The sequence below is a fragment of the Mus caroli genome, chromosome 14, assembly GCF_900094665.2.
Source record: "Mus caroli chromosome 14, CAROLI_EIJ_v1.1, whole genome shotgun sequence".
Lineage (NCBI taxonomy): Eukaryota > Metazoa > Chordata > Mammalia > Rodentia > Muridae > Mus > Mus caroli.
In genome coordinates, this window is record NC_034583.1 from 86,759,069 (window position 1) to 86,774,944 (window position 15,876).

Consider the following 15,876-nt stretch of genomic DNA (forward strand, 5'->3'; position numbering starts at 1 on the left):
ACACAGCAGCTACAGAACCCTAAACTGGGCTTGAAAAAAAGGGAAGAAAAAGGAAGGGAAGGGAAGGGAAGGGAAGGAAAGGGAAGGGGAGGGGAGGGGAGGAAGGCATGTGTCCTTCATCATTCCAACAATGATTTGTGATGGTGGGAGTGTGTGAACTTGAGGAAGTATTGGTAGTTAATTGTCTTTAGGGAAGAGCTATACTTATCATTTTAAACCCTGATGTAGTTATTGATAAATCTTCCAGATCTAGTTTTCTTAATTGCGCTCATATATGCAACACTAATTTACCTTCAATAGGTGAAAACAAGAAAACTTGAAGTGGGAGAATATGATCAAAAGAAGAACCAAGTAATTAACCGTCAAGAGAGGAAAAAAAGCCAGGGTTATGTAGAATGAGTACAGTGGCGGTGATGAATTGTGTATATTCATGAAATTGTTGCCAGGATTGAAATAAAAATAAACTACATAATGAAAATATAGCTTTTGAAAGTATAGTATAAAATGTACCCAATGAGCCTTTAAAACTAAGCTACACATTACCACTGGCTATTATACAACTTCATGATTTCCTCCCTTAACCAATACTAATGGTCATCAAACACATTTGTACCATTTAATAAATATTATATCAAATTACAGTATGATAATTTCTTGCTCCAATCTACTTCAACAAGATTTTAAATATATGTTGTGTACTTGGTGAAAAAAACTTATATTTACTCTTTTCTAATTCTTGTTACTTCTCTTTAAAGCATCAATATCCTGTCAATAGTAGAAAATGTTTTCTTTAGGCTTATTTTAGTGTAGCTCTGAGGACAAAGGGATTCCTAGCTTTCATTTCTTATAATTGTTTTAGTTTCATCTACAATAAAATATTTTTTCTTAAAGGGTGATAGTAAATTTATTTTGTTCATATATAGAGAAATTATTTCATTATCATCTAGACTCTATTAGGTTTAATAGAAAATTGGTTTTCAAACTTTTTATTTTGTAATGTGCCATTTATTTATAACTACTTTTGATTATTGGGATTTTTAGCATTTTTGTAGTGACACACACAAATATGTTTTCTCCAAGGACAAGTGATATACGTGTGTGTGTGTGTTTTTATTTTTTATTTTTTTTATTTTTTATTACATATTTTCCTCAATTACATTTCCAATGCTATCCTAAAAGTCCCCCATACCGCCCCCCACTTCCCTACCCACCCATTCCCATTCCCATTCTTTTGTGTGTGTGTGTTTTAACCCATAGTTACTTTTACTTTAATTCTAATCTTATGTAATAGTGAGGTTGACCATTTTAAACCACAAATCACAAAGTGTTTGCATTCATATTGTCATTTTTTCATCCAATTCATTTCCCACTGTGTTTCACAAAGTGTGTTTTAAAAATTCAAAGTACCCCATAGTTTAAATTGTCATTTATTTTGTGCATAGCACCTCTTTTTCTAGTTAATGAAAATATATCATTGGCTATTTTTTATACCAGTATAAAAATTATTTTGAAAATTTTTATTGTTACTTTTATAAACCTAAATCCAGCCCAAATGGCTCATGCTTGCTTTCTTATCTTTCAGGATGCTAAATTAGGGTGATCACTAGATTGACCTAGTTAGAAATAATAAATAGAAATATCGGCTAGAGAGATGGCTCAGCAGTTAAAAATACTGGCTCCTCTTTCAGAGGAAATGTGTTTGATTCCTATCATTCTCTTGACAGCTCATAATCATCTTGAAATCATTTCTGGAGAATAAGATGTCCTTTTCCGAGTTATGAAGATATAAAGCATATATGTAGTACAAAGTCATACATGTATGCAAAATTATTCACACATAAAATAATAGTAATTATTATTAATTTTATTTAAAAAGCATAGAGATATCCAAATATTTACTGCAACCCAATGAAATAAGTGAATGTGAAATGATCAGTTATATCAAAGTGTTAAGCAATAAATGTCTCCATAAACATCAGGTGATAAATAGTAATTGTCTCCATAAACAACATCAGGTTGGGCATCTCTCCAGGAACAAGTATTTCGACATAAATTAAATCATCGTGTTCTTACACACTAAGTTTGCATTACAGGCAGGTCATATCTTTAAGAACAAAATATTTTGTGACCTACATTGTGCAAGTTTGAATCATCAAATAAAATCTGCAGCAACTCTAGGAAAATGCTGGCAGCTCAGTCATCACAGTATGAAATGATTAATTCTGCATTTAGATTTACTGACACAAAAGGTTTGAATTAGAATCTAGATTTAACACCTGGCAAAAGTTAACATCTTTATACGTGGATATTTAGCTTCAGTTAATGTAGGGAAAGCTGGAGCAAAAACTGATTCAGTGAAGAAGTGCAGCCACTTAGGAAAATCTCTATTTGGGGGTCACTAAAATGTAGTTCTAAATCTATTAAAGATTCCTTTATTCCACTTTAATTTATCATGGTGTTAGACACTGTCAACCTCCCACTTTTTTTGTCCTTTGAAGCTTTTTCTTGAATTTTCTTTAAATAACATGTTATATCCTATATACACTCCCGATTTGGACATTTGGTTAAATTTTAAATAGCATAGGAAATAACAAACTATCTGTATATACATAAATCTTGTTTAAAAGCACCACATATTTAAACACCTTCATCAAGGATGTTAATTTAGTACCTCATTTAGGATTTGTGAAGAGGGTCTGCAGAGATGTCTCAGCAGTTAAAAGGAAAGACTGCTTTTCCAGATGACCCAAGTCAGTTGTTTCACAACCACATGCTAATTCTCTAGAGGAGGCAGTGCCCTCTTTTGACTTCTGTAAGCAGTTGAACAGAAATAATAATCTTTTTTCTTTCTTTTTTCTTGTTTTGGATATTTTCTTCAATTACATGTCAAATGTTATCCTCTTTCTTGGCCTCTGCTCTGGAAATACCCTATCCCATCCCATCCTCCTTCCTCCTCCTGCCTCTATGCAGGTGTACCCCCACCCACCAACCTACTACCCAGTTCCAGCCCTGGGATTTCCCTACATTGGGGGATCAAATCACCTCAGGCCCAAGGACCACTCCTCCCACTGATGTCCAGCAAGGCCATCAGTGGGAGTAGTGTCCCACATATGTGACCAGAACTCTTGGTCCCTGCATGTGTCCTATTTGGTTGGTGGTCCATTCCCCAGGAACTAGGGGGTGGGGGTGAGGAGGTTCTGGCCAATTGACACTGTTTCTCTGCCCATGAGGCTGCAAACTCCCTCAGCTTCTTCAGTCCCTTCTCCAACTCTTCCATCAGAGAACCCGCACTCAGTCCAATGATCACTCAGGCTGTGAGCATCCGCCTCTGTATCTGTCAGGCTCTGGCAGAACCTCTCAGGAGACAGTCATATCATGCTTCAAACAGCAAGCACTTCTTGGCATTCACAATAGTGTCCAGTTGGCTCTATATGGGATGGATGCCCAGGTGGGGCAGTTTCTGGATGGCCTTTCCTTCAGTCTCTGCTCCACACTTTGTCTACATATTTCCTCCTGTGAGTATTTTGTTCCACTTCCTAAGAAGCAATGAAGCATCCACACTTAGGTCTCTCTTGTTTTTGAGCTTCATATGGTCTGTGAATTGTATTCCACATTTTTAACCTACTTTTATTTAAGTTAGAGTAGTGAAGACTTTTTATCTCAGCTTTATCTCTTATTCAGTGACTTCCTCCGTGACCTGCCCTTTGCTGTAGCCTTTGTGGATTTTTGTGCTTCACTTTAATGTTCACTTTTGCAAAATCACTTTTTTTAGCACTGCATTAATAATTTGTATGATAGCTTTAAATTTTACTGTGCTACTGCAGTGCCTGTAAAAAAGAAGAAACCATTGGCCAAATGTTCTACCAGCATTTGACTGCCTTTATACTAAATTCAGTGTACTGCCTGTAATTTTCTTACATTCACACTGTCTTATTTCCAATTGCTGTTCTGCCATTAGACTTCATCCAGATGACATGAAAGTTTTCTTGTATTTCTTTCCCTATGATAATACAACACAAACCGATCTTTTAATTTCTTCTAGGTCTATGCCCTCCTTTTAAGGCCCAGACAACCTGAATCAGTATTAACATAAGGAAAAAGGACACTTCTTCCAAAAATCTTCATTGGTCCAAGAAGGCCCTTGTACTTGAAGGCCCCATGCTCTGCCAAAATGATTCTCACCTCTAGACAAGTAATGGAGCCAATAGTAACCAATACTACCACATCAAGGCCTAAAAGGCTGCCTCTCTGAAGCACAGTATGTCTTTGTGGATCAAGTAAATTCTCTATCTCCTTAGGAGGCTGAAAGAGAAGAGGTTTAATCTTTGATTCATTTGTTTCTCTGCCCTTGTAAACTTTCGTTTCTTCTAAGAACATTTTATACATAAACTTGCTCACCTGCTTTCTGTGCTCTGGTGTTACCAAGCCAGACTATGTAATATCCCTTCCCTCTCCTCTTTTTCGTCACAATCTTTATTTCTGTTGTAGGGTAATGCTCTAGCTTCTAACCACCTGATGTTTTCTTCTGTTTATATCTTCTGTGCTCTTCTTGATCAGTCTTATAATGTTTCAAAGATAGTATGCTGGGTTATGGTAATCCTATGTGCTTTAAAGATAGATAACATATATACCCATAGTTTTGGAGTTTGCATTCTATTGTTATCAATTATCCATTGTATATCAGGTGCAATTTAAACCTTCCAGGACTTTGGTTTTTATTTTATAATGTTTTTAAAAATGGAGAAAAAAAGGATTTCCTTTACCTCTTAGAAATACTCAAATTGTGTCAAACAGGGCCTGATACACAACCAAGATCATGAATTTTAAATAGCTTCTGCTGCCTGCAATGATTATTACTGTTATTTGATTTATTAGTACTATACATCCCCCCAAAAACCTGCATTAGCTTTTAATTAATTATTAATAGTACTTCAAATCCAAATTTTCTTAGTGTTATTCAAGGTGTCTCAGATAGATCATTTTCTCTTTTATGCCTCGATGAAGGATTAAAGAAAACATAACTTGATACATCTAGAAAATTAAGATTTCAGACTATAGAATTATTATTTTTAATCCTGGTAAAACATTTTGTATTCATTCATCATTTAAATTTTACTTCACCAATTTATTGCACATTATTTCAAGCTATAACACCTAAACTGGATACTTTTAAGGACATTACATCTAATGCTTCATTTTTGTCTTTTTTCCCTGTTCTTTCTGAATAAACTTTATGACCATAAGGTACATACATACTCATTCGGTTTCTAATAAGGAATAAACATAAAATCATAAATTATTTCAATTCATACAAAGGATTTCCCTAAAGTATATGTTTACTGTATATTCCCCATCATCATTTTAGAATTTCAAATAATGCCAAACTATGAGTAAAATGAGCATTTTAAAAATAATTTTTAAAATTTAAATATAATGACATAATTTCCCTGCAGAGCCTGAACCATAAAGGTTACTTCCTATTACCCACACATCTCTCCTGCTGACTGAGACCTCTGGGACACCCTCAAGCTACCCGGAGCAGCCTGCTATCCCCAGGGAATCTATCTCCCAGTCACCTCTCTGCCAACTTTATCAGACCTGAAAGTCCTAGAACATACAGACCTGCTGATCCACAAGCTTACAGCACAAGGATACCTATCAGTGGTCTGCTACATCAGGACCATTGATGTTAACCCCTCTCCCAATACCTACTACAATAGGAGCATACAGTGACATCTAAATGGCTAAAGGACCTCTAAAAGAATCAAAATCAATAAGAGCCGGGGAAAGATGAAACTTTCAGCCTACAGATATACAAATACAGCAAGCCTTGGATAACCTAACACAACCAAAGGGAAAGAAAATAAACTTAAATCTAATCTTATAAAGGTGATAGAGGAAATGAATAAATCCCTTAAAGATATAAAGAAAGATACAAGTATGCAGGTGAAGGAAATAAACTAAACTGTGCATGAAAATGGAGATAGAAACAGTAAACAAAAACACAAATTGAGGGAATCCTAGATAAGGAAAACCTAGGGAAAAAAGCAGAAACAAGGGAACAGAATCAGATGTAAGCATCACCAACAGAAGAAAAGAGATGAATGAGAGAATCTCAGGTGCAGAAGATGAAATAGAAGAAACTGATACATCACTCAAAGAAATTTTAGATTCAAATCTAAAAAAAAAAAAAAATCTGACATAAAACATACAAAAAATCTGAAATACCATCATTACTGGGCATATACCAAAAGGTGATCCAACATATATCAAGGACACATGCTCCACTATGGTTTTGTGTTTGTTTGTTTTGTTTTGTTTTGTTTTGTTTTGATTTGTTGTTTTATTGTTTTTTAGAGACAGGGTTTCTCTGTATAGCTCTGGCTGTCCTGGAACTCACTTTGTAGACCAGGCTGGTCTAGAACTGAATTCAGAAATCTGCCTGCCTCTCCCTCCCGAGTGCTGGGATTAAAGATGTGCACCATCACGCCCAGCATCTCCACTATGTTTATAGCAGCCTATTTATCATAGCCAGAAGCTGTAAAGAACCCAGATGTCCCTCAACAGAGGAATGGATACAGAAAATGTGGTACAATTATGGAGTACCACTCAGCTATTAAAAACAGGCACTTCATGAAATTCATAGGCAAATGCAAGAAATTAGAAAATATCACCCTGAGTGAGGTAACCCAGTCACAAAACAACACACATAGTATGTATTCACTGATAATTGGATATGAGTCAAAAAAAAAAAAAGCTCAATATATGCACAATACAACTCACAGACCATATGAAACCCAAGAAGAAAGAAGACCACACCAAAGTGTGAATGCTACAGTCCTTCTCAAATGAGGGAAGAAAATAATCTCGGGAAGTAGAGGGAGAGGGTGATTTGGGAGGGACAGAAGAGGAGGAGGGAAACAAGGGGTCTGGTTCAGATACAGGAGGAGATAGGGGAAAGGACCAAGGGTCAGGATTTTGAAAGGAGGTGTGTAGCAATGGGGGAAGGGGAACTGGGAGTGGCCACTAGACAGTCCAAGATGCCAGAGACTCAAGAGCTTCCCAGGATCCAACAGGGAGGACACTAGTCGGCATACACAGTGGATAGACATGACCCCTGGTTGAGGGATGAGACCAGCCACCCACCTCAAAAATATTAATCCAGAATTCCTCCTGTTGAAAGGAAATGCAGGGATAAAGAGTGGAGTAGAAACTGGAGGAAAGGCCATCCAAAGACTGCCCCACCCAGGGATCCATCCATCTGCAGACACCAAACCCAGACACTATTGCTGAGGCCAAGAAGAGCTTGATGCTAGGAGCCTGGTATAGCTGTCCCCTGAGAGGCTCTGCCAGAAGCTGACGAAAACACATGTGGATGCATGCAACCATACATCTGACTGAGTACAGGGATCACAATGGAAGACTTAGAGAAAGGACTGAGAAGCAACCCCATAGAAAGAACAAGAATATCAATCAACCAGACACCCCAAAGCTTCCAGGGACTAAACCACCAACCAAAGAGTTCACATGGGTGGATCCATATCTCCAGCTGCATATGTAGCTAAGAATTGCCTCATCAGGAATAACTGGGCAGGGAGCCAGTAGAAGTTAGATGACCCAGAGTAGGGAAATGCTAGGGCACTGAGGCAGGAGTAGGTGGGTAGGTGAGGGAGTACCCATGAAGAGGCAGGTGGAGGGGGAGGAGATAGGAGTGTTATGGGGGGGGCACTGGGAAGGGGGATAACATGTGAAATGTAAATAAATAAAATAACTAATGAAAAATAAAATAAAGAGTAATTTGAATAGAAGAATTGAAGAGTCCCAGCTTTAAGGTCCTGAAAATATTTCAAACAAATTCATAGAAGAAAACTTTCCTTACTTAAATTAAGATATGTCAATAAGCACACAAGAAACTTGTAGAACACCAGTTAGACTGAACCAGAAAAGAAAATCCTCCATCCACATAATAATAAAAAAACACAAGAAAGAATACTAACTGTGGCATGGAGAAAAGGTCAGGTAACATACAAAGACAGATATATCAGAATTATACCGACTTCTCATCAGAGACTCTAAAGGCTAGAAGACCCAAGAAAGATAACTTGTAACCTCTTAAAAAAAAAAAGGAAAAAAGAAAAGACAAGAAAGAAAAGAAAGCCACAGATGCCAACCTAGAATACTATAACCACCAAAACTCTCAATCACAATAGAGAAAACAAGAGATTTCAAGACAAGTCCAAATTCAAACAATATACATATTCCAGCCCTATAGAAAATATTAGAAGGAAAATTGAAATCCAAGGAGCCTAACTACATCCAAGAAGAAACAGGAAATATGTAATTCTATATGAGGAAAAACAAGGAAAAAACACACAATTATGCAAGCACACATTCATCCGTGCACATGTGCACATATACCACACACACACACACACACACACACACACACGCCACCAGTGTCAAAATAACATGAATCAACTATTACTGTTCATAAATATCTGGCAACATAAATGGATTCAATTTCACAATAAAAAGATACAGGCTACCAGAATGGATTTGAAAACAGGATGCATTGTTCTGCTGCATAAAAGAAACATGCCTCAGCAATAAAGATAGACATTACCTAAGTGTAAAGGGCTGGGAAAAAAGTTTTCCCAGCAAATAGAGCCAAGAAACTATCTAGAATGCTATTCTAATATCAAATAAAATAGATTTTTTCAACCAAAATTAATCAAAACGGACAAGAAAGGATACTTCATACTCCTCAAAGGAAAAAAGTATCAAGATGATATCTCAATTCTGAACATCTACACCCCAAACAAAAGTGTAGTCACATTTGTAAAGAATCACTGCTAAAACTTAGATTAGCTACACATGAATAGTGAGAGACTTTAACACCCTAACCTAACCAATTGACAGTTCATCTAGACAAACCTAAACAGAGAAATAATAACAGATATTGTGAATCAAATGAAACTAACATACAACTATAAAATATGCCCCCCCCCCAAAAAAAAAAGCATAAAACTTCTTCTCAAGCAACTTATGGATCCTTCTCCAAAATTGATTATATGGTCAGTCACAAAACAAGCTTCAACGGATACAACAACATTGAAAAAACATCTTATATCTTATCAGACCACCATGCATTAAATGACACCAATGGCAACAAACACCAGAAAGCCAACCCTCATGGCAACTTACCAACTCTCTACACAATGGTCCCAGGGTCAGGAAGAACTAAAGAAAGAAATTAAAGAGTTTCTAGGATTCAATGAAAATGAAGGTATAACACACCAGATTTATGGGACATAATGAATGTAGTGCTAAGAGGAAAGTAGTGCCAGGCTCATACCACTAAGTGCCTCCATGAAGAAACTGTAAAGTTCTCATACCCCAACTTAAAAGTTCACCGGAATGATGCTGGATGGAAGAAGAAGGAAGAGGAGGAAGACAGAGAAAAAGCAGAAGCAGCAGCAAGCACACTGAAGAGTAGTAGGAGGCAGGAAATAACTCAGGATTGGAATCAGTAAATTATAAACAAATAGAATGACGCAAAAATCAATGAAACCAAGAGCTAGTTCTTTGAGAAAATCAACAAGATACACAAACCATTTGTCAAACTAACTAAAAGACAGAGCTTTGTATATTTTTTTCTGAAAATAGCAAATATGGATATTTAAAGCAACTTTCTAGAATCCACCACAATAATTGATGCAATATTTATGAATACTGGTTGAAAAAGTGATGTTTGTCACCTGGGTCAGGTGGAGTGAGTTGGAGACAGTAACTTGATCCTTGTAAAACTGTAAAGATTTCTATAAAATCTTCCATTCCTTCCCTACAGGATACATTTTATGCTGTTTAGTATAGTAAGAATAAAATCCTTTGTGAGGGGCAGACACAGTCACATGGTAGACACACACAGGAGGAGACAAAGACACAGGTACAGAAAGATTCACAAGACAACCTTTTATGTTTACTTTTGTTTTCTGGTAGGCACAGATTCAGATTAATGCAATAGAGAGAGGATGTACAACACTGGTATCATGAAGCAGAGAATTCAAATCTGGACTGGCTCTTAAATCACCACAATTGAGAATGCTTTAATTTGTTCTCTTAATGTGACATCAATGAATTATTGGTTACTCAGAATTAATTACTAAAGCATATAATATATGCAGTTATTAAAGGAGTTATAGAAATAATTATGTTAAATCTTTAAATTTCTTTTATTAGTAGTTAAATAATTAAAATGGTATGTTAATTTTCCCCTGAATGTGAAGTAATAGAATAGCAACAACCTAAGATGTCAAGAAATTATAATTTCTACTTATTATAATGCTAAAAATTTCTGCAGTCTAAAAACTATTCTATAAGTTTTATAAATATGGATATACAATTGCAATATTGGAACTCCCATACCTATGAGCAGGTATCTTTCGATTCCCAACTATCAGGATGACATCACAGAGCTGCTGTTGCTTTAAATAATTCTCCATCTTTCTAAATGATTGCTCAGCATGGTGAACAGCTTGATAGAATTCTTCGGAGCTACTGGAATCCAAATCACTTTGAGGTGTCAGTGAATGATTGGTCGCTGTCAACCTGTAAATCACACACACAGGAGAAAAGATGATGTTTATAAAGTGTCAGTAATAGTCCAGAAATTTATGTCTTTTATAAATTTAGGTCAGCAATTTAGGGAGTTTTTTTTCAGACATTATCATGAAAAACAAGTATATAAAATCATTTACACACAAACACACACACACACACACACACACACTCCAATATATCCACATCCCAAATGCTATCCCAGCTCCTGCTTCTCCTCTCACAGAGTCTTCCCACATCCTCCTTCTCTTCCATAAGAGGGTGGGTTCCCTGGTTATCTCTTACCATGTTGCATGCCCACCCCCCTTTGGAGGCCAGGCATATCAGCTCTCTTGAGGAATGGACACCAAGGTCAAGTTACAGCTTTAGGGACAGACTTTGTTTCACATGTTGGGGTACTTACATGGAGACTGTGCTGCGTGTCTTCTACATATGAGCCAGGGACCTCACACCAGTCCCTGTATATTCTTTTGGTTGGTGTCTCAGTCTCTGAGAGCTCCCAGGCATCTAGATTAGCTAACTCTGTTTGCAACTTTTATTCATAATAGCCAGAAACTTGAAATAACCCAGATGTCCCTCAACCAAAGAATTGATACAGAAATTGTGGTTCATTTACACAATAGAATACAACTATTCAGCTACTAAAAACAAGACATTATGAACTTTACAGGGACATAGATGGAACAAGAAAATATCATCCTGAGTGGGGTAACCTAAACCCAAAGGACATATATGGTATGTACTCACTGACTAGTGGATAATAGGCAAAATGTACGGAATACCCATGATACAGGATACACCCCCATAGACCCAAAGAAGTTAAACAAGTAAGGAAGTCCCAAGTGAGAATGCTTAAATCCCACTTAGTAGAGGGAATGGTATAAGAAGCAGAAGGAGGGAGGGAAGTGGGTAAGTGTGGGGAGAGGGAAGGACATAGGGGACAAGATCAGGTGTGGGAGGAAACAGGAGAGATGTTCAGAGTTCTAGGAGAATAAACAGAAACCTGCCACTGGGTGCAATCTCTAGGTGCCACTCTGCTGCACCGGGTGGGTGCAATCCCTAGGAAGTCCCAGAGATCTGGGTTTAGGGAAGCTCCATGAAATCAATCTGGGTGATCTGAGGCAGGATGAGGATGAGGTGATCTGAGGCAGGATGCCTAACACTGTAGACATGGAACCTGACAAGGCCCCCTCTGGTAGCCAGGCAGGAACCCCAGGAGGGATAAGGACACTAACCCACCCACCAAACTTTCCAGCCCCATTTTATGCCATCTTAAAGCAATGTAGGGATAAAAATAGAACAGGGACTGAAGGACTGGACAACCAATAGCTGGTCCATGTTGAAACCCAACCTGTGAGGAAGTACCTATCCCTGACAATATTAATGATGCTCTGTTATGCTTGCAGAAAGTAGCCTGTCATGGTTGTCTTCTGAGAGGCTCTTCCTAGCAGCTGACTGAAACAGATGCAGATACCAACAGTCAAACATTGGACAAAGGTTAGAGACTTATGGAAGAGTTGGGTGTGAGGGGAAGAATTGAAGGCCCTGAAGTTGATTGGAATGATTTTTTTTAAAAAGTCAATTTAATAAAAATTATTTGTTTTGGGAAGCAGGACATAAATTAGAGAAAAATATTTTCTTGTCTTAAAAGGTTACTTATGATAGACTTTCTATAGCAGAGTATCAAGTTATTAAATCCAAAGAAGTCACAGATAAAGTATATTCATTATATGTTTATTTATTGACATTGTATACTAAAATGTATTTACATTCTTTTTGCTTAGATACCAAACAAAATGATAACCCTCTATAAAAACAAGAACTCTTTTCATCCTATTGGGCAACATAAGTGTAATTCAAAGATGTTACAGTAAGAGAACTATCCAAGCTTACAAAAGCAACTGCAACAAATGCTTTACTTACACGAAGTCTCTAATAACAAAAGAAACCCTAATACAATATGAAAATAAAATGGCAGTAGTAGGAGGATAGGCACATGAAGGGGTAGAAAGTGATGGTAAAAACCTGCCAGTAAGTATAAAATTAGTATAAAAATGTAAGACGGAGGACTAAATTTTGTGTCTATCTTCACAAACAGAATGCCTGTTACTAATGCATCAAATTATCAGCTGATTCTTTCTCAAAGAAATAATAAATGGTTGGCAGAGTGAATATGCTTATTCCTCTTGTTTTCTCAATACATTTGTTCTGCATATGAAAATGTCCCATTATGCCTAATAAACTTGTGTGATAATGCTTCAATAAAATTAACTTTCTTTTGTATTTTAAGTTTTATAATCAATACAAATCATACTATGTTAAAGTTATATTAATAATAAATCCAATTCAAAAACTACAAGAAAATAAAGTTTTAGAATTTGATGAAAAAATGAGATGCTGCTGCCTAACTTTGTCAACAAGACCAAAATTCATAAGAATGTTGCAATAGACCATGGACTTCAATACAGTCAGAAAACTGAAGCAAATATAAGTAATGAAATGAAATGTATTGATCAAACTCTTGTAAACCACAACCAATTTAGAGTTGATTCGTAAACACGCTTTAATTGTAGAAAGCTAGCTTGTATTTCATAAGCAAATATGATATCAGTTGAAACTTTTCCCTACTGAGATTAAGAAGAAAATGAATACATTCCTTGCCCATGCAACCTGATTGGAGGTCCTCTAGCATATAACATGAAAGAAAGTAAACCTACTTTTCTTAGATATCAACTAAAGAAAATGTTTATGTTTATCAAAGATCCAAAAGTATCCACAGATTATCTAACACCCATGGAGTTATAGCTGTAGTATTATGTGTCATCTGTTCTTAATAATACTCATTTGCACAGTAGATGTTTTCAAAGTGTTTTCATGTCTCCCTATAAATATTTGAAAGTAGTTCAAGTTTTTCAATGCCATATATTTGTCTTTAATTTTTTTTTCCCAGAGCAGCATCATGATTCAGGACATGATTTGAAAATCAGATATGTTATAAGCAAGGAACTTCCATGCATAAGCACACTGTGTAGATACTCACAAAATTCACTGCAAGAAGCATCTGTCAGTCTATCAGAGGCATACTATCAGATCACAGGTAGCAAAGAAACCCGAGTCAGGAATACATTATAAATTTCTCCAACGAAATACTGATGTTTCTAGTACTATGTTTACAATTCATGACTAATACATGTCTAATCTTGAAGATTTTAACTATAACCCTGTAGGAAGACTCCAGATTTGTTTGAAACAGAACCTGTAAAATGGTTCCACCTGCAACCTTTTATTAGAACTTATCTAAAACTTTAATGAAATGCTTTAGTGTGAAAGTTTTATGCTTAGTGAAGGTTTCTTTTTTTTTTTTTTTTAAATTTTAACAAGAAACAACTCTCTAACTTTTGGCAAGTAACCCAAGTAATGCAGACTTCACTATTAAATGAATTGAGTAACAGATCTCTTAGTGAGATTTCAGAATTATCTAAAATATCGGCTGAGCCATGGGTTGCATATTTTAGACTAACCTGTATAAAATTAAACTAGCTGCATTCTAGGCATAGATCTTAAGATTCCACTCCATACTTAAGACCTATTGACAGTTGACATGGTAGAGTTTAAAAAATGTTTTTAATTTTTGTTGTTTGTTTATTTTTTAAAGGATGCAGCCACTAGTAAATGCTAGAGTGGATGGTAAGGACAGAAAAAGAGGAACATTGTGAATTAGTTAAATAAAATATAAAACAATAATAATGATTATACTGTGTAGTGTTGTAACAGTTGAAGGAAAATATGGGGTGTATATAATCAGCTTTCTTTGTATACACATATGCCGTTCTTCATGTTAATAAAATTTAAAACCATAAAAATGAGGACAGAGAAGAAAAGCTGAGTGTCAAAACATTTTTCCCCTGTATTAGTTTTCACCTAGACTTTCATTTTTCTAAAATTTTTCACATTTTGATTTTTTTCTACAATTCTTGAAATAAGTCATTTTCTTCAAGGTCTTTGATCTGTCAGATAAATGGTTATGTTGGCTCAATATGATTTTCTCTTGTACAATTCTCATAAATCATTTCCTAATCTCAAACTTGGGTAGGATTAATGCCCATCAACCTTTGATCCAGGGTGAGATTTAAGAATGAGTTTTCCACACCAGAACACCTGTTTTTTACAAATCGAGCTCCATTGCTTTGTTTCCTTCCCATTAAAAATCAACGTTTGCAATGCAATAAGTAAAAACCTAATACTTTAGAAAATACAGATTATATCTTTAAACATGTTTCTTCTAAGTATTAAATAAAAAGGGTGGCTTTGGTCAATATTTCATATTATACTAGAGTACTTCAAGTTTAAAATTTTAAGGTCTTTATAATAAAATATCACATTAAAGTGTCTTAATAGAATGACTGGATTTTTTTTTCATGAAGGAAAAACGTTGTATTTGCCAGAGTAAAAATTAGTAATATATGATTTATAAAACATCATTAGTATCAACAAAATATTTGTTATTTTCTTCCATAGTACATCCTCTAATACAGATTTGTGTATAGGCTCATAATCTTTGAACTTAAAAAAAAATCTACTATTAAAAATAGCTAAGCAGCTTGGTAGCCAATTCACAAAAACAGTGATATACAGTTTGTAGCCGTAAAAGATGGCTATGCATTGGATTACAAAGAACTATAGCAAAATGTAATGCCTGATGGAAGAGAGATCAGGAGTCTCCCAGTCATACTGGGATGAGATCTCATACTGGTTGTCCAGTGTAGAACGACCATCCCTGAAACTATGCACACACAGACACACAGACAAATGGACAGAAACACAGACATAGACGCATACATCCACACACATGTACACACATGCCTATGACTGGATATTTTAATTTACTTTTATTATGGCTTAGGTAAAACTTTAGACAATATAATAAATACAATTTTAAAAAATGAAATTATAAAATTGTTTCAAATTTAATTCATGCTAAAATCATCATCAACCTAGCATACTTAAAAAATAAAATAATTCTTAACTGATAGCTTGAGCTATTCATGATATAAATATAACCTAATTTAATTCATAAACATTTGTCCTGAAAGAGCTGTTTCACTCATTAATGTCCGTTTTTGCCTCTTGAAACAAACCTAAAACCACTGATAGTTGAGTTCTCTTAATATGTACCTTTTCTTAATTTTCTTCTTTAATTATTACTGGTGTTTTTGTGTGTGTGTGTGTGTGTGTGTGTGTGTGTGTGTGTGTGTGTGT

At 35.7% G+C, this 15,876-nt stretch overlaps 1 protein-coding gene across 1 annotated transcript in view; it reads right to left on the reverse strand.

Moving 5' to 3' along the window:
* Klhl1 (kelch like family member 1) overlaps positions 1-15,876 on the reverse strand; it is a 369,504-nt gene that overhangs the window by 240,972 nt on the left and 112,656 nt on the right. Inside the window, exon 2 of the mRNA XM_021181703.1 lies at positions 10,426-10,608. Coding sequence (XP_021037362.1) covers positions 10,426-10,608 — 183 coding nt within the window. The remainder of the gene's footprint in view (positions 1-10,425; positions 10,609-15,876) is intronic.